The sequence below is a fragment of the Notothenia rossii genome (genome assembly GCF_949606895.1).
Source record: "Notothenia rossii genome assembly, chromosome: 2".
Classification (NCBI taxonomy): domain Eukaryota; kingdom Metazoa; phylum Chordata; class Actinopteri; order Perciformes; family Nototheniidae; genus Notothenia; species Notothenia rossii.
Genome location: NC_136904.1, coordinates 75,572,293 through 75,591,160, shown reverse-complemented (window position 1 = coordinate 75,591,160; position 18,868 = coordinate 75,572,293). Strand labels below are relative to the sequence as shown.

The window sequence follows — 18,868 nt, the reverse complement described above, 5'->3', positions numbered from 1 at the left end:
TACTGATAACGAGTTAAAACAGGTGCCATTAATGCAGTTAACAAGTGGAGGACAGAGGAGGCTCTTAAAGAAGAAGTTACAGGTCTGTGAGAGCCAGAAATCTTGTGACCAAATACTTATTTTACAGAGGAATTTACCAATTAATTCATTAAAAATCCTACAATGTGATTTCCTGGATTCTTTCCCCCCATTCTGTCTCTCATAGTTGAAGTGTACAGAGGAGGAAAATTACAGGCCTCTCTCATCTTTTTAAGTGGGAGAACTTGCACAATTGGTGGCTGACTAAATACTTTTTTGCCCCACTGTATGTAGAAGCTTATGTGTGTCTGTAACTAGTTCATTTCAAAACTCGGTTAGATTACGTTACATTACATTACATTGCATTTAACTGACGCTTTTATCCAAAGCGACTTACAATAAGTGCATTCAACCAAGAAGATACAAACTTGAAGAAAACATAATCATATAAGTACATCAGGTATCAAAGAGCCAACACATTTCAAGTGCTACTCAACTGGCTTTAGATAAGCCAGTGCTTTATTAGTATATAAGTGCTTTGTTAGCAATCTTATTGCTCGAAGTGGAGTTGAAAGAGATGAGTTTTCAGTCTGCGCCGGAACATGCTTTCTGCTGTCCTGATGTCAATGGGGAGCTCATTCCACAATTTTGGAGCCAGGATAGCAAACCAATGTGTTTTTGCTGATGGGAACTTGGGTCCCCCTCGCAGTGCGGGTGCAGCGAGCCGTTTGGCTGATGCAGAGCGGAGTGCACGTGCTCGGGTGTATGGTTTAACCAACCCAATATCACGGCAAGACGTGAACATGTGACGATTTACCATGCTGGGAGACGTGAAGATGTCACGATTTCGTCCCTTCAAACGTGACAGTTACACGGTATTGTTAACCCATGTTAACCAGTGGACAAATAACCGGAAATGCCAAGCAAATGCTACCCCGACGGTCGGTTGTTATTGTCAATATTAATATAATAATGATTTATTTTTTAATAGTCACACTCGATTACGCCAATTTTTTTGTTGCCACAGCTGGTCGACACCTCTTTTAGCAGAAACAAAGGCTACATTAATGTATTAAATCAATGTTAATCCATGCGTATTGAAAGCAATTCTAGAACCCTGAAGGCAGGAGAGACTGAAAAGAGTCAAGGGGAGCTTATAAAAGTTAACAGCATTTAATTACACAAAAGATGCGGTGGTGTACAAAATGAAATGTGCGAGTGGAGGCGCTCTCCACATCCAACGACCGGTCAGTACAGGTCAGGGGGTAGAAGAGGTACATTTTTGGCTTGCTCTTCCTGTTGTCATCTGAGGTCTTCTCCTATTGGCCGGCGTCGTCGGGGGGCGGGTCCAATGCAATTCCTGCCTTTTTCTGTAGCTAAATTGCATCATTCTGGTGTCTGTGGTTATTTAAACATTCCTTGCTCCACATTATTCAGCATCAATAAATGAGTGCTAATCCCAGTGTGTTCAGTGTACAACATCACATGTCATTTCACCTTGGTTCAAGGTTTGAAATCGTATGATTCCGCCAGATGCTAAATGCTAACCAGAAGTGACGAATTTTCAGAATAAAAGTGTCAAGTTAATAGTTAGTGAACTTCCGGTTTTTCAGAATAAAACTGATTTAAATCAAATAGTGTATTTAATTCAAATTACGCCATATCAACATTGATTTTAATTTCTAACAATGTGGATGTGGAATTAACGGACGTGACGTTGTGCGATTGAGTTGTCAGGCAACAGCTTCGGTTCATGTTAATTTACAAACTCTTCAACTACAACCGTAGTTATATTTAAAAACATGTTAGAAGGCCTCACGAAATACTTTAAAGCAAATTAAAATGTAAATATGAAGGAATGTGTGTATAACAAAATACATTGGTGATAAACGAAACCGGAAACTGACGTAAGCAAGGTCCTCTGCTCGATGATTGGATGGTTTAGCCGCAATGCATGCTGGGATTTGGTGTTTATGTGATGTGAAATCTGAAAACGTTTTTTAAAAATAAAATAATACTTTATTCCGAGTGTGCTTGCTTTTCTCTTTGAATGTCATCATATAACGGCATTTTAATACACGGTTCGGCTGCATTAAATATTACATATCTGCCGTAGGTCTCTATATATAGAGCCCTGCTCAGAAGACTTCTAGACAAACAGGAAGAACTGCCGCGAAAACTGAAAACGTGAAGTGGATCATAAATATATAAGCAATTAAACAACATCTTACATTTCTTTTCGTGGTTTCGTGGAACGTGGTTATGATCAAATTGACGTGAAGAATTTCAAGATGGCGCCTGTGTCAGCATGCCGCTCCCTCAGCTCTCTGCCTTTAGCTATCCTGTTTTTGTTTTATGTTTGTCAGAATGTCCCTGCTCTGCTTGTCTATGATCGCCAAGCTCTCCTCCACCTAAGACCAGGGGTGAAAGTGGTTTGAATTTCTTGCAGGTACTATAATGCTACCCCGACCTTCATTGGTTCATATTGTTCTCCTCCCGCCCCCAGCTTCATGCATCCCTGAACACAAACTTCACATTTTTAATGTCTTTATGGGGTAGAAATTAGAAACACTTGACAATATGTATAGTCAATTATTTATTTTCAATTGTGCATAAAACTTGTGTCAAAACTTAACAGACCATTAGCAAGGCATGTTGAGGGACGTAAACTACACACTTTTCCACATTTTCCACAGAGGGCTGAAGTAGCTCTCCTCTTCTGTGTACCGGCGAGCCATGCAGCTTGTTGAGTGGGCTGCTCTTCTTCCTTTGCCCAGCCAGGTCTTCACATAAGGCAGTGGATCCCACTGTCTGCATGGTGGTCCCACAGAGCTGATGAAAAGGAGATTTGCTGCATTTTTTGTTGTAAGTTTGCTCCTATACTCAGTTATGATGTTATTCATTGTGCTGAACCCCCGTTCACAGTCAGCATTGCTTGGAGACAGTGCCACTGCCATGAGCAACTTCTTCATTTTGTTGGGAATGTTTCTTCCTCCACTGGCCTTGTATTCTGTGAATCCAAGATGGGCCTATTGTTGGTTCACATGTAGGACATCACACAAAGCCCTCACCTCATTATCTCCAAATCGAGGATTGTCATGGTCCCAGTTGTCAGGGTTAAGGACTGCCATTTGATTGATAAGCCTCTTTTCGGTTGGCTGCAACACTGGCCTGTGCTCTGTTTGCTGTGGTTGTGAAGAGTCTTTTTTTCATATTGTCTGCCATTGTCTGCCTGTTATTGTATATGTAATATTTTTCACTCCCTTCTCTTTTTCAAGTGAGGGTGCATAACATTCAACTGGGACCCTTATGCACCCCCGTAGAACCGGGCCTGGAGGTGGCCAAACTACGGCCCGCGGGCCACATGCGGCCCGTTGATGTGTTTAATGTGGCCCGTCCAATATTGGTATAAATGAGCCAGGGTTCCCGCGCTGATCTTAAAAAGCCTTAAAGTCTAAAATACAACGATCCAATTTTTATTTATGTTATCCCCCACTGTCCACACGCCGCGCGCGCCGCGAAAAGTCCCTTCCTCCCTGGTCGTCGCAGCTGCGCGTGGACGTCGCCCCGCGCGCGGGAGAATGAGATTAAAACAACCCTCAGCCCGACATGAATCAAGACGGAACCAAACAATGCCCTCCGGCCCGGCTGTCACATTGATACATCATTGTGGCCCCTGAGCCAAAAAGTTTGGCCACCCCTGTTGTAGGACATTAACGATAAAACAGAATATTGTTGTTCTACTTTTAGACATCTCGAGATCGACTGGGGATCGACTGGTTGGGCACCCCATATAGAGATATACAGTTTGCTAGTTAGCTAACTTATTATATTCATCATGGCCAGTGCTTGAATTGGGCCGGTACTCACCGGTACGCAGTACCGGCACTTCTGATTTTTACCCATGTGGTACCGGCACTTCTTACTGAGTACCGGCAAGTTGCCGGTACTCAGTAAAATGCCGGTACTCAGCCGCCGGCAATATACGTATATATTGTGAACGCAACGCAGCGCAAATTTGGGTCTGACTCTGCCTCACAGAGGGTGACTGGCTGTCTACATGACGTGGCCTGCCGACATTGCCACTTTCATACAGATCATACTAATGCCCTCGATTGGTCTGTCATTCAAGCTCGGGAGGGTGTGTGTTGGTGTATGCGTGGCGCGAGCGAGCGAGAAAGCGCGCGCACCGGTTACGTGTATTGTTGTTAGCATCTGGTGCTAGCTAGCTGCGCTAACGGATATAAGGAGCTGTTTCAACAACAAGGTGGAGGGACAGTCCTTTGCTGTCAGACTGAGAGGCTGATAACTACAGCTCTGGTGAGGTAAATTACTCTCTGAGTCTTTAGATAGTTAACTTAGTTTAAGTTATCTCAGTGGGTCTCAAACGGTTCGGTCACCATTTATGTAAACACATATTTCCATTTGAGGAGGTAGTGATTAGTAAAATATGCATCAATAATACAAACAAAATGTTAACTAGGTGAAAAAAGGTAAGATAAACTTGTTGAGAGCTAAAACTAATCTTTGCTGTTGCCTCAAAGAGGAGCAGGGGGGAGAGGAGGGAGACAGGAGAGGCCGATTCAGGAGCCCAGACACACTCACAACTATAAATGAACCAAAAACAAATAAATAAACAAGTTTCAATGTTTTTTCATATTGGATATTGTATGTTATTGGTTATGGCCATGTACTTATGATTTTATGATTATTTAAATGTATACATTTTTGTTTCATATGGGTGTAGTCTCTTTATTTCCCCCTCAAAATGCACCAGATTGATGTATTTAAGTCCAACATTTTTAAAAAAATCTTACCGGGGGAGCATGCCCCCGGACCCCCCTATAGGATTTGAGACCCGGCCTACTGTTCCCAAATAGATTTGCAATTTTTTTTAAATAGTAACCCATCTCCATATGTTTCTTTTTGGGTAGTAGATTTAAAGAGAGCTATCACTTTGTGCAGCAACGCTATTGACAAATAAATCCAGCAAAATGGCACAAAAAACTGGTAGTGGCCTCAGCCAGTAGGAGTCAAGCTTTACTTTCTTTTATATCCATAAAGAAAAAGTAAATCTGTTTACATTTGTTTCATTATGGATGTTGAGAGGTATCCATATATCTCTTCATTTTGCTCTCAAAGTGCACCAGATTGATGCATCTAACTTCAATATTTTAAAATAAATGTTCCCGGGGGAGCATGCCCCCGGACCCCCCCTAGACTAGAGGGTGTCACTTATAAAAATAGCACTTTACCACTGCACCCCCTCTAATCTCAGATGCACCCTGAGTCATTTTGTTTAAGTACAGTGAGCCTTTCTAAAATATACAGTAAAGAGACAAACCCACCAGCATTATAGGATATACTATGACTTTGTGCCAAATACTTGTTGCTGATTTAGAGTACTGGCACCTTTTTTATTCCAATTCAAGCACTGATCATGGCCAGGTTCATGTCCATTCTCTGGGCTAAATAAGCATCATCACCTGTGTCATCTGTGGGCGTTGTTTTTCAAATTTTAAGCACATTCTGAGTTTCTTCATCTCTCTCCTTTCTCTTAAACATCTGAAGAGTCGTCGTTTGCATTTTTGCTTTAATTACCACGTAGCCTAATTTTCTAGCTATCACTCCATTCTTTTCTCCTCCGCTGTTCTGATCAAGTGGGAAAAAGCTAATATGTGACCCGCTCTATCGAAATCAGTCGGAAGTCGCAACGGCTCATTTCAAAATAAACGTGGATTTGCGTAAAAAAATAGTTTTTCGGGGTTCGGGTGTTTTGTTTGATTTTAAATAAACAAAGTCTTGGCTTTCAGAATATGAAACTTGTTTCGACAAATTCAGATGATAAATACAACTTAGAAGCTTGTAACGGCATAATTACAAGCGGAGAACGGAGTAACTTGAGGTCACAGCAGGCATAACAACAGCCGGTGTTTCTCGTTACTGTTTTCCCCGGGACACAAACACAATACGCACAAACGCAAAAATACACAAACACACACACACACACACACACACACACACACACACACACACACACACACACACACACACACACACACACACACACACACACACACACACACACACACACACACACACACACACACACACACACACACACACACACACACACACACACACACACACACACACACACACACACACACACACACACACACACACACACACACACACACACACACACACACACACACACACACACACACACACACACACACTCGCGAGCTTCCCCCAGACCAGTAATCCAAACCAAAATATCTGCCCTTCGTAGTATAAATTCCACGGGTGGAGCTGTCAATTCTTCCTGGTCCTCCGGACCGCCTGGAAATCTCTTACCGGTACTAAGGACCGGGTAGGACCGGCACACTTTCAACACTGCCTAAGACCCTCACTGGAGTTTATACTGCTGCCCAAACCTATATCTGGCAACCGTAAATCGACTCCCCCCCCCCTCTAGTGTCAGATATTCCCACCTACCTGCGCCGGTTGCCCTGCATCCTGCCTCACCGAAAGCGCTTTAGAGGATGGGGAAAGCGTGGTGGCGCGCTTGTCCATCAAAAAGCACACCTGACGGCTTCTTCCGTGACTTATCCACGCATCAGATGTCATGGCACTCCCCAAGGCCGGATTAGTACCTCCAGGGGCCCCTGGGCACTGAGCGCTCATTCAAATTCGAGCGGCCCTCCGGCCCACGTACAGCACCGGCCCACCGGGAAAACTCCCAGTATTCCCGATGGCCAGTCTGCCCCTGCCCCAAACCCACGTACCAACAAGTAACACCACGCCTACCCATACCTACCAATATGTCAATCTGGCATGTCAAATCGCACACCTATTTGTCAAAAGCAGGGACGCAGCCACATAGTTCAACCAAAGTAGGTCTAGCCTTTTGCCCTTTCAGTCAGAAATCACAAGACAAAGATACAATGGAGAAGATCTCAAGACAGTGTATGGCTCAAGAAGACCTAGGTAATATCACTCAAAACCTCAGAGCAGCACCCCACTTAATGCCAAAATATGACTGGCTGTACAAGTATACAAGGAGTTCTATTGGTCACAAACATTGAGAGTTACAAAAGTAAAATATGTAGTGAGATTGTGTGGTTGCTCAACTAAGTGATCAGTATATGTGATGGAAGATAGTGGATCTTACCTTTTAGAAGTGTTTCTTCCTTGCCTTTCTCTTTGAAAAGTCTGTGATTAGGTCATCAAAATCCAAGGCTCAAGGCTAACATTGCTCGCTAGCTCAACAACATCCTCTGTGACCGCCGCCACCGTTCCTTGTGGTTGCAGGCCTATTTAGTCACTTTTAGCTTTTTTGAAAAAGCTATTTATTGTTGGGAAATGTTTTAATGCAGCCGCCACTCTCTCTTCTCTTTTTTTCTTTTCGCAGCCCTGCTGGGCGTTTGGCTACCGGCAACATCAATTTTTTCAGCTCACGTGACAAAATGTGACACGAGTGAGGGGGTGGGGCTGTGATTCGGCTATACAACGCCGCTGCGTAGTAATAAAGTTGAGCGCATACATAGTGAGACCTACAGTACAGAGACGGTTTAGAAAATATATGAATTTGACCCTATAGAAAAGCTGTTTTATTTATAGCGAGGAGTGAGTGTCATTTAAAAGAATGTATGATGAGTGAGGTTGTGCCCGAAAAAGACAAGATAAAAAAATAAAAACTTCTTTTTTTTTATCTTGTCACTGAGGGCCCTCTTTGCTCAAGGGCCCCTGGGCACTTGCCCAGGTTGCCCATATGGTTAATCCGGCCTTGGCCCTACCGCTGCACGCCATCCGAGGGTTCGGTGGATTCGCCCTGTCTTTCTGGAGCTGCGGCCTTTGCTGGGCCCGCTAGCAGCTCCTCCTGCCCGACTGTCTGCTCCCGGTCCGCGCGGCGTTCAACACGCACATCTTCGTCAGCTGAGACGCACTACACCTTCGGCCAGCCCGGATAGAAAACTCTGCATGGCTTTGCTAAATGCTAGGTCAATAGCAAACAAGACGTTCCTGTTAAACGACTTCTTCACCTCTCATGATCTGGATTTAATGTTCCTGACGGAGACCTGGGTCCACACCGGCGAGTATGTACCGTTTTCTGAACTTCTTCCTCCCGACTGTTCTTTCTTCAGCTCCCCCCATACCACCGGCCGTGGTGGGGCTATAGCTTCAGTGTTTGGAAATAATCTCCAATGCCGTTTACTTCACCCAGTAACTAGCTATGCAAGCTTCGAGTTGCAGCTTTTTGAATTGAACCCAGCCTCGCCTATACTCTGCGCAGTCGTGTATCGTCCGCCAAAGTACAATAATGATTTCACAACTGACTTTTCTGACTTTTTGTACGGGATCATGGTGAAATATGATCGTGTTTTCATCTGTGGAGACTTTAATGTCCATGTGTGCTGCGAGTCTAAACCTCTGGTTAGGGATTTTTTAAACCTCCTCGATTCTTTCGGTCTTATTCAGTCTGTGGCTGGCCCAACACACGATAAAGGACACATCTTAGATTTAGTATTATCGTTTGGATTGTCTATCTCTGTGGATGAAATCTGTGCAGGAACGCGTATCTCAGACCATTTACCGGTTCTGTTTACAACCTCGATCCCTTCTGTAGGAGTCGAATCACGTGCCCCTGCGAGTTGTCTGCGTTCAATTAACCCCTTGACTGCCTCACAGTTTTCAGATGCTTTTAATACTTATCCGGTTTGTAAATTAGAGGTGAACTGTGCTTTTAGTGCGGATGAGCTTATCTCTTTGTTTGATTCGACATGCACACTAATACTGGATTCCGTTGCCCCTTTTACGCTTAGCTGCAACAAAGTTCTCTCAGAGCCATGGCTCAATTATTGTACTCGCGTCTTTAGACGCGCTTGTAGGCGCGCAGAGAGAAAATGGAAAAAGGATAAACTTCATGTCTCCTTACAAATTCTTCGTGCTTGCCTTTCCGATTATCAGACGGCAGTCATAGCAGCCAAAACAGAGTATATTTCTCTATTAATCTCCAAAAACAGCCATAAACCTCAAGTTATTTTTAATGTCCTCAACTCGATCAATAATCCTTGTGATGCTTCTCCAATTGTGCCATCAACCACTCTCTGCGATACATTTCTTAAATTTTTATCGAAAAAGTATCTGCTCTTAGGGCTAGCCTATACTAGTGCTACCCCAGACCCTGCTCCCTTTCTGTGCCCTGCTGTCCTCGACCATTTTGAGCCTGTATCCCTCTCTTCTCTCTCGGATGTAGTCAAGCATCTGCGGCCGACAAACTGCACCTTAGACAGCATTCCCTCTCGCTTCCTTAGAGATGTTTTTGAATCAGTTGGAGCAAGTGTTTTATTGCTTGTAAACACCTCTCTTAGCTCAGGATGTGTCCCAGCTGCCTTCAAACATGCCGTGGTTAAGCCACTACTTAAGAAGAAAAATCTCGATCCCTCCATTCTCGCAAATTTCAGGCCCATCTCCCAGCTACCCTTTTTATCTAAAGTCCTGGAGCGAGTAGTCTACGCCCAGCTGCAGTCATTTTTAACCAAGCATGGCATCCATGAAAAATGTCAGTCTGGCTTTAAACCTATGCATAGTACTGAAACAGCCCTTTTAAGAGTTTTTAATGATCTGCTCTTAGCCGCCGATTCACGCAGCCCAGCTGTTTTGGTGCTGTTAGCTTTAACTGCTGCCTTTGACACTGTGGATCATAGTATCCTATTGTCACGGCTTGAACAGTCCGCAGCCATTACAGGCTCTGCCCTTGCATGGTTCAGGTCTTATCTGACGGACCGTAGGTTTTCAGTGCAGCTAGGTGCCTTCTCCTCTGCCAAAGCCCCTCTTACCTGTGGGGTTCCCCAAGGCTCGATTCTGGGCCCCATCCTTTTTCTATTATACATACTGCCCTAGGTTCAATTTTCACAAAACATAATATCCCCTTCCATTGTTACGCTGATGATGTACAGATCTATCTGCCTCTCAATCAAAATGCCAACTCACTACAGCAGTTGAAGGACTGCTTAACAGAGATTAAATCCTGGCTAAGCCAAAATTTCCTCACCCTCAATGAGAGCAAGACCGAGGTCATCTTTTTTGGACCCCAACCAACAGTCTCCCCAGTTGATATTCTGGGCTCCCTCAATAAAGATATCCTCCCCTCTGTCATGAACCTTGGAGTGACCTTCAACAGCGCCTTTGAATTTGATAAGCAGGTTAGCACTGTAGTCAAGACCTGCTTTTTCAAAATACGACTATTGGCTAAGACCAAGTCGTTTTTATCTTTTAAAGACCTAGAAAGGGTTATTAACGCCTTTGTTACCTCGAGACTGGATTACTGCAATGCTCTGTATGGACCAGGCCTCATTTAGACGCCTCCAGCTAGTTCAGAATGCAGCTGCACGTCTTCTCACTGGCCATAAAAAGCGTTACCATATCACCCCAATTCTGGCCTCATTGCACTGGCTTCCAGTTCGGTTCAGAATAGATTTTAAACTCCTTTTATTTGTTTTCAAAGCCCTAAATGGGCTGGCTCCTGCCTATATAGCCAAACTCCTCCATCGCTATATCCCAGGCAGAGCCTTAAGGTCGGTTGATCAGCTGTTGTTGATAGTGCTTAAGACCAGGCTTAAAACCCGAGGGCATCAAGCTTTTGCAGCGGCTGGCCCTAGGCTCTGGAATACTTTGCCCCTCCATGTGAGATCGGCCCAGACCCTGGGGGTTTTTAAATCAACACTTAAAACTCATTTTTTCTCTCTGGCTTTTGTTTAATTATTTATTTATTCATTTATTTAGTTATTTATTTAATCATTTAGTTCCTTATTTTAATATGTATAACATAACATAGGATTTCATAAAGTATTTTTAGAATAGTTTATACATTATTCGAATTATAGGAATAGTAGATAGGATTACTTAAAATATAGTACCTAATATTTCATATTTTTTCCCTTTAGACCCTTGTGGTTTATTTTTAACCCTTACCCACCCCCCATTTTCCCTCTGCTGGTCTATGGCCTTGTAGAGGGTAACGGGGTACAGAGTCGCTTAGATAAGCGGGGGAGTGCATCTGACGAAGAGATAGGTTGTTGTGCTCCCTATCTCTGTTTCTTATCTTGCTTATCCTATATCTAATAGAACTGCTCGGGTCTTGATAGATTGAGTGGGAAAGTTCATGAGATCTTTCTAGAGGGTTATCAAGAATAACTTTTATCCAATGACCTTTTCCCTCTCTGTCTGTGTCTGTGTATTCTCTTGTTCCGATTAACCCAGCCAAATCTTTTTTCTTGTTTTGTATCCATATCTACGCCGGGATCCTGAGTCGAGGCTGATCCTCTTGCTGTAGTCCTGTGTCTTGGATCCTCTATCCTGAGTTTCTGGATTAAGTCGTGGACTTCGGGTCGCGGCTGAACCTGTCTCTGCGGTCCTGCCTTGGGTCTCGTCATGCTGCTTCGCTGATGGCTTCCACAGGATTGTAGCTGACATCCTCGTGGATTCATCTTCTTATTACAGACACATGCATTTCCTAACATTCGGTCTATATGCTGTAAAATGTATTATCTCTTCGATTTACACACGGCATCTATTGCACGTCTGTCCGTCCTGGGAGAGGGATCGCTCCTCTGTTGCTCTCCCTGAGGTTTCTCCCATTTTTTCCCCTTTAAACTGTGGGTTTTCTCTGGAAGTTTTTCCTTGTACGATGTGAGGGTCTAAGGATAGAGGGTGTCGTTTTTCTCATACTGATATTCTGAACAATCTGTGCTGTTGTATTTGCTGTAAATGTGTCTCTACTGTAGGCTATTTTTATTATATGTACAGGACTTTGGCTCGACCAAACATTGTTTATAAATGTGCTATATAAATAAAACTTGATTTGATTTGATTTGATTTTCACACAATACGTCAATACCTCCTTGCAGTATCAACACTAATTCGGCTGACTTTTATATTTGATCCAATTGGTAGATAGACTGTATTTACACCATAACGGTGCAGAGCTGATAGAATGGGACACCTGGTGGTTAAAGCACGTTATTGAATTGTATTATTTTATTATTAGATATTAATAGGAGGATGTGCAAAACAGACAAACTAATAAGGCTTAATTTAAACATTAAAGAGTACTTTAGGTTAAGGTCTTCTTTTGAATAAGAAAAAAGCTTTGGGGGTATAGAAGAATAATATGGAGGGATGAAACCCTCTTTAATGGTCACACATGCAGAGCACACAGCACACACAGTGACATTTGTATCTACAGATAAATATTAAGCCTGACAAAGTACTTAACGTCTAATATATTGCTTTCCTGCAATGTTAACTATGTTTAAGCACTTATTTGTTTATTATTTGTTTATTATTAAACTGATATTATACATATGTATTATACTCTTATTAAGATGTATGTAGATAGTATAAGATGTGCAGAGTGACAGTTTAATAGTGGAGGTATACACACATATTGATCGATGTCTTGTAATGCACTGTTGAGGAACCTGCGACCCAAGTTTTGCATAACTACACCGTAGTTGTGTATAATATATGTCAATAAACCTTAGCTTAGAAAATCTTGAAATCTTGAAAGGGGTGTGCAAACTAGACATTATATACAGTCTTTAATTAACTATTAGTAGAGAATAACGAGTAATGAATATACTTTATAGGGATCCTATTAATATCTAATAATAAAATAATAAAATTCAATAACGTTCTTCAACCACCAGGTGTCCCTTTCTATCAGCTCTGCACCGTTATGGTGTAAATACAGCCTATCTACCAATTGGATCAAATATAAAAGTCAGCCGAATTACTGTTGATACTGAAAGGAGACGTATTGTGTGAAAATAAATGTAAGATGATCCACGTCACGTTTCCAGTTTTGGCGGCAGTTCTCCTGTTTGTCTTGAAGTCTTCTCAGCAGGGCTCTATAAATAGAGAATTACGGCAGATATGTAATACTTAATGCAGCCGAACCGTGTATTACAATGCCGTTATGGGATGACTTTCAAACAGAAAAGCAAGCACACTCGGAACAAAGTATTATTTCATTTTTAAAAAACGTTTTCAGATTTCACATCACATAAACACCAAATCCCAGCATGCATTGCGGCTAAACCATCCAATCATCGAGCTGAGGATCTTGCCTACGTCTGTTTCCGGTTTCGTTTATCACCGATGTATTTTGTTATACACACATTCCTTCACATTTGCATTTTAATTTGCATTAAAGTATTTTGTGAGGCCTTCAACGTTTTTAAATATAACTACGGTTGTAGTGGAAGAGTTTGTAAATTAACATGAACCGAAGCTGTTGCCTGGCAACTCAATCGCGAAACGTCACGTCCGTTAATTCCACATCCACACCTGATCCACACGCATGGATTAACATCGATTTAATACATTAATGTAGCCTTTGTTTCTGCTAAAAGAGGTGTCGACCAGCTGGGGAAGCAAGAAAATTGGCGTAATCGAGTGTGACTATTACTAAATTCTTACATCGGGGTAGCATTTGCTTGGCATTTCCGGTTATTTCTCCGCTGGTTAACGTGGGTAAACAATACCGTGTAACTGTCACGTTTGAAGGGACGAAATCGTGACATCTTCACATCTCCAAGCATGGTAAATCGTCACATGTTCACGTCTTGCCGTGATACCGGGTTGGGTTTAACCCATGGGCGTCGCAGCCATTATATGAGGGTGGGACAAGTCCCCCCCACTTTTTCAAATGATTAGTTTAGACCCCCCCACTTCTACCATGTGGAAAGTCCGTGAATCGGTCTATCCACTATGGGTGGGCGGATCGATCCCAAAATATCGATACTTCCAATATCACGTTACGTTTCAAAATATCGATACTATATCCAATAGGATCGATACTTTTATACTTTTTTTCCCGTCTCCTCTCCTCGTCAATTTCTTCAAAAAACGATGTGCAGACGAACACAAGTATATGCTCTTTTCTTCTCTCTCCACTGCTGTCCTCCTCTCCTCGAGGCTCGCGCACGCGCAGCGCGCTCCCTGCCTGAATGCCGATTATCAAGCTGAGTGACAGCAGCCAGGAGGGCAGGACAGCAGAAGCCAGCGACTCGCGAGTGCAACACACACACGCATGATGGCAGAGAGAAAGAGCAGCATTGTGTGGAGCAATTTCACAACTGGCAATTAAAACTTAGCGAACTGTGATGTGTGCAAGAAGACAGTTCGCTACTCTGGCCACTTTGTATTCTTATTTTTCATGTTTGCACTTTAAATTTGCAAAAGTAAAACGTTTATTTGTCTATAAAAACTGTCCTGTCTGTATTCATGAAAATGAATTCAGATTTAGTCTATTTATGATGATTTCAGCTCAAAAATAATGTCATGCAGCTCCCCCCTATAGGAAAGTACATAAGACGCTTTTCATTAAAAAAAGTATCGATATCGGTATCGGCGATACTGGCCCTGAAATACTTGGTATCGGATCGAATCCAGATTATCTGGTATCGCCCACCCCTACTATCCACTCGCCGCACTTTGTAGAGAGCTGTGTCAGTGCTTCACTATCAAATCCATTCCACTTTCTTATTGAGAGAATGCCCAAATCAATGAAACTCTGTACCATGTTTTCACTGCTACCTTGTACCAAGGCAGATTCTCGCGCGCGCATGTTCAAGGAGTGTTGCCATAGTTGGACAGCTCAGATCTGTTGTATGAAGCGATGCCGGTAGCAGAGGTAAGGCACACACACCAAGTGTTCAGGACAGAATACAGGGACAGTGGAGAGAGGTCCATTGCTGAGGTGAGTGATGAAAGGGAAATGACAGTTTAGAGTAAATTGTGATGTGGACCCTCATCCCAGAATTTTAAGGAAATCAGTGGGGATATTGAACAAGAAACATTTCAGTCAAGGGGCATCATATGACCAATATAGATAGAAGAACAACATTTATTTGAATATTTAAGTCAATGATACCGTTCCTAGGTCAACTTAACATCTGTATGGAGTCAGATCAGTCTCAATATTAATAAATGCTCACAGAAGCATTCACAAATGTATTTTGCGATTTATATATAAATGACTCTCAACAACTATATCTCTCAATGCACTCACAAATATGTATTGTTGTATATAAGTGTATAAAAAAATGGGCATTTAAACTACTTTTTATTAATTCAAAGACGGCTCTGAATTAATAATCAAATATGTTTCCTTTCTTTACTACTGGATGAAATTACAAAATGTACCCATCATTTTCCTCATGCTATAGCCACATAAAAGTATCAAACCACCTGTTAAAATGCACCAGAATACAGGAAATCAATTTTTTCTTTCGTGGTGGGGGACCCCCACACCTCCCGTTAAAGATGTCCCCCCCCACATTCAGGATGCTTCCTACGCCCATATGACTTGGATGTAGGAAGGGCCAGATCCATTTACAGCATGGTATGCAAGCAGTGGCGGCGCCAGGGTATGGCTGGGGTAGGCTACAGCCATACCAAGAAATGGCTTAGCCTGTGTTAGCTCCACCATGAAAAATGATGTTAAAGTAAGCAAAATAAAGTCCGCCAACTCGCGCGGAGTAAATTGCACCGACGGCAGTTACGGCCCGTCTACACTACAGGCATCGAAAAATGCTTTCAACGCTTCGCCCATTCACTTGAATGGGGTGACGTAGAAATGTTTTAATCTTCGCCGAACTGCATTGTGGGGAGCATGGCATGGCTTTGCAAGCATCACGAGCATCTATCGGCATCAAAAGTTGAACAATGTTCAACGTTGAACAATGTTCAACTTTTGAGGCTCGATGCTTGGCATCAGCCAATCAAATCCCGTTTATGCAAATCCCGCCAGTGCAAGCGCTAGCCAATCAAACCGCGTGCAAGCTGGGAGAGCATTTCCTCGTATTCCAAACGAGATATTACGGTAGCAAATCACCCGGTTCTTTACGACCAGAACTATTTACCGGGATACAAACCGGAGGAGCCAGGCATGGAGGGAGGTGGCAGAGACAGTGGGTGAAACTGGTAGGTTTTTCGCCTGTTTGGAGAGTTTATATCCAGTTTACTTAGTTTTAACATTGCTATTGCTTTGTATGTCGGGGGCGGGAGATTCATGTGATTGGTTGTTGGTCGCGTTGCTCGCAAAAAATCGCCAAGCTTCAGACACGCCCAGCTTCAAGATTTGTTGATGCCTGTAGTGTAGACGGGCCGTTAGTAACATTGATTTCAGTAGCCACTTGTCTGGAAATACCAAGGACTAGAAACGGTTTTGAAAACTTTTGTTCGTGATCGTCTTCTCAATAGAACATCTTTGATAATGTCTTCTGGCCAATCAGAATCAAGATAACGGCGTGGTGTTGTTGCAGGAAGTCCCGACAGAGAATTCATGGGTACCACGTGACGTCATTGTATTTTTAGCGCCGCCATTTTGGTGTCCGGTCACAGCAAGTCATTACAACAACAGAGAACACGGAGGAAGCAACAGAGAAAGACACATCGTGAATAATAAAGTTTGTGGATATGCCTGGGATTTGTTGTGCTGTGGGCTGTGACAATAGTCGCCAGAGGAACCCCGGACTACAGTTTGTATCGATCCCCAAAGACTTAGACCAGGGGTGCTCACACTTTTTCAGCATGAGAGCTACTTATAAAATGATCAAGTCAAAATGATCTACCTACTACAAAAAATGCAAAACATATATTTATTTATAAATATATTGAGGATTCTTTATATCGCATGAGCCAATATTGCACAACACAACACAATTAACTATGTACATTTTTTGTCATTACCCGAGTTTACTCTGATGACTTGCACTGAATTGAATCAGCCAGGGATGCATAGTCCGGACGGTAACTGCTGACAGCCAGCCTCAAGCACACTTCCAAATGTTCATCATTCATGGTGGAACGGTACTTGGACTTGATGATCTTCATGTGGGAAAAGGCTGACTCACATAAATAAGTGGAGCCGAATAATGCTGTCAAGGAGGTAGCACATTTCCTCATGTTGGGGTACTTTACCTCTGTGAGTAAGTTCCAGAACTGTCCATGAGCTCTGGACTTCAGCTCAATGTCAGCTTGTAGTGTCAAAATCTCATCTTCCACTACAGAAGAGTTCAGGTGAAACAGTGTTGCAATTTTTGATGCGAGTGAATCAACCTCAGCATCTTCCCGAAAAGGATAGCACATGAATGTAGCGACTGGCTCGAGCAAAGAAAAGTCTTGAAAGCGTTTGTCAAACTCTGACAGACATTTGTCAATCTGCTCTGTGTAGCGTGCAGTGTCAAGTTGCACACAGGCCTTCCTTTGCATCTCCAGCTCTGACGCCAGGTTCTGGAAGTTTGCCAAATCATGGCGCTGCAGCTTTGAGGAGAGATGTTGCATCTTTCGTTTGAAAGCATTAACCGAGCTGATCATATTGATCACTGTTTTGTCTTTTCCTTGCAGCTGTAGATTAAGGTCATTCAACATGTTGGTCAGATCGGTTAAAAATGCCAAGTCTAACAGCCACTGACCGTCATTTAGTTGCGTGTATTCTGCATGTCCAGCTACACGGAAAAACTCCTTAATCTCCGGACAGAGCTCTCGAAATCTTTGCAGGAATTTCCCTCGACTAAGCCATCTCACGTCAGTGTGTAGCAACAACTCAGAGTGGTCGCAGTCAGCATTCTCCAGATGTGCACGGAATAGCCTTCTTTGAAGAGATCTGGCGCGAATAGAACAGGCGATCTTCGTTGCAACATCCATGATCTCTTTCATGTTGAGCATTTTAGCGCATAACGCTTGTTGGTGGATTATGCAATGGTAATTTAGGAAGTCCGGGAAAGCATCGTCCTGCCTGCACTTTGCAATAAATCCATTCAAGCGGCCAACCATTGCGGGTGCTCCATCCGTGGTGATAGACATCAATTTGTACACTGGGAGCTGAGTTTTCGCGATAAAGTTTTTAAACGACTGAAATATGTCCTCTCCTCGCGTCTGTTCTTTCATGGGCAGTACTGTTAATAGCTCTTCTTTTGTAGTGATATCACTAAACACCATACGAATGAAAATGCACATCTGGGCTGTGTCACTCACGTCCGTTGATTCGTCCAACTGCAGTGAGAAACACTCGCAATCTCCAATGTCCTTCCAAAGTTGCTGGGTTAAATCCTCAGCCATGGCTTCACAGCGCCGTGTAACTGTGCTTCTTGACAGCTGGAGAGCTTTGATCGAAGATAATATTTCTGCCTTATTTTTAAAGTCTCGGAACAATGAGTCAGCTGCTTCAACGAATGCCTCTTTTACCATCTCTCCGTCTTGGAAGGACTTCTTGTTATTGACGATGATGTGACTCACCCGGAACGATGCTTCGGTGGCGGCTTTCGCTTTTGAAGTTTGTTGCGTGAAAAATGACTGCTGTCCGGACAACTGGGATTTCAGTTCCTTCACTTTTCTCTTTCTCAGCTCGCTTTTCGGCGGGAAGTCGGTGTCGTATTTTCCATGAACAGTCCGAAAATGCCGCTCCACATTCCCCTTCTTTGGTATTGCTATGGTAGACTGGCAGATGAGGCAAACGCACTTGGAAAATGTCATCGTGAAAAAAAAGTCCTCCTCCCATTCCGTATGAAAGTTATACGTTTTTTTCTTCTTACTTGGTCCAGCTACCTCACTCATTTTTATACCCTTTCATAGGTTTGAGAGAAAAAACCAAAGGCTGAAAACTGGCCGTAACTCGCTGACAAGCTTGCTAGTTAGTTAGCACTTAGCGCAGTTGTTTGCTCATGCGCAGTGACCTAAGTGTCAGACAAAATTCAGATGTCATCTGACTGGCTGCCCTGTATATCAATCAAAAGACGGGATGGATGATAGGTTGACGTCAATTTTTTTAATGTCA

At 43.0% G+C, this 18,868-nt stretch overlaps 1 protein-coding gene across 1 annotated transcript; it reads right to left on the bottom strand.

The window, feature by feature from the left end:
- Positions 1–16,788: 16,788 nt before the first annotated feature.
- LOC307029677 (general transcription factor II-I repeat domain-containing protein 2-like) lies at positions 16,789–18,567 on the bottom strand (the record flags this gene model as incomplete). Its single annotated transcript, XM_079665756.1, has 1 exon — positions 16,789–18,567. One exon carries the CDS (start codon positions 18,565–18,567, stop codon positions 16,789–16,791), a length of 1,779 nt encoding a protein of 592 aa, XP_079521882.1.
- Between the last annotated feature and the right edge of the window lie 301 nt (positions 18,568–18,868).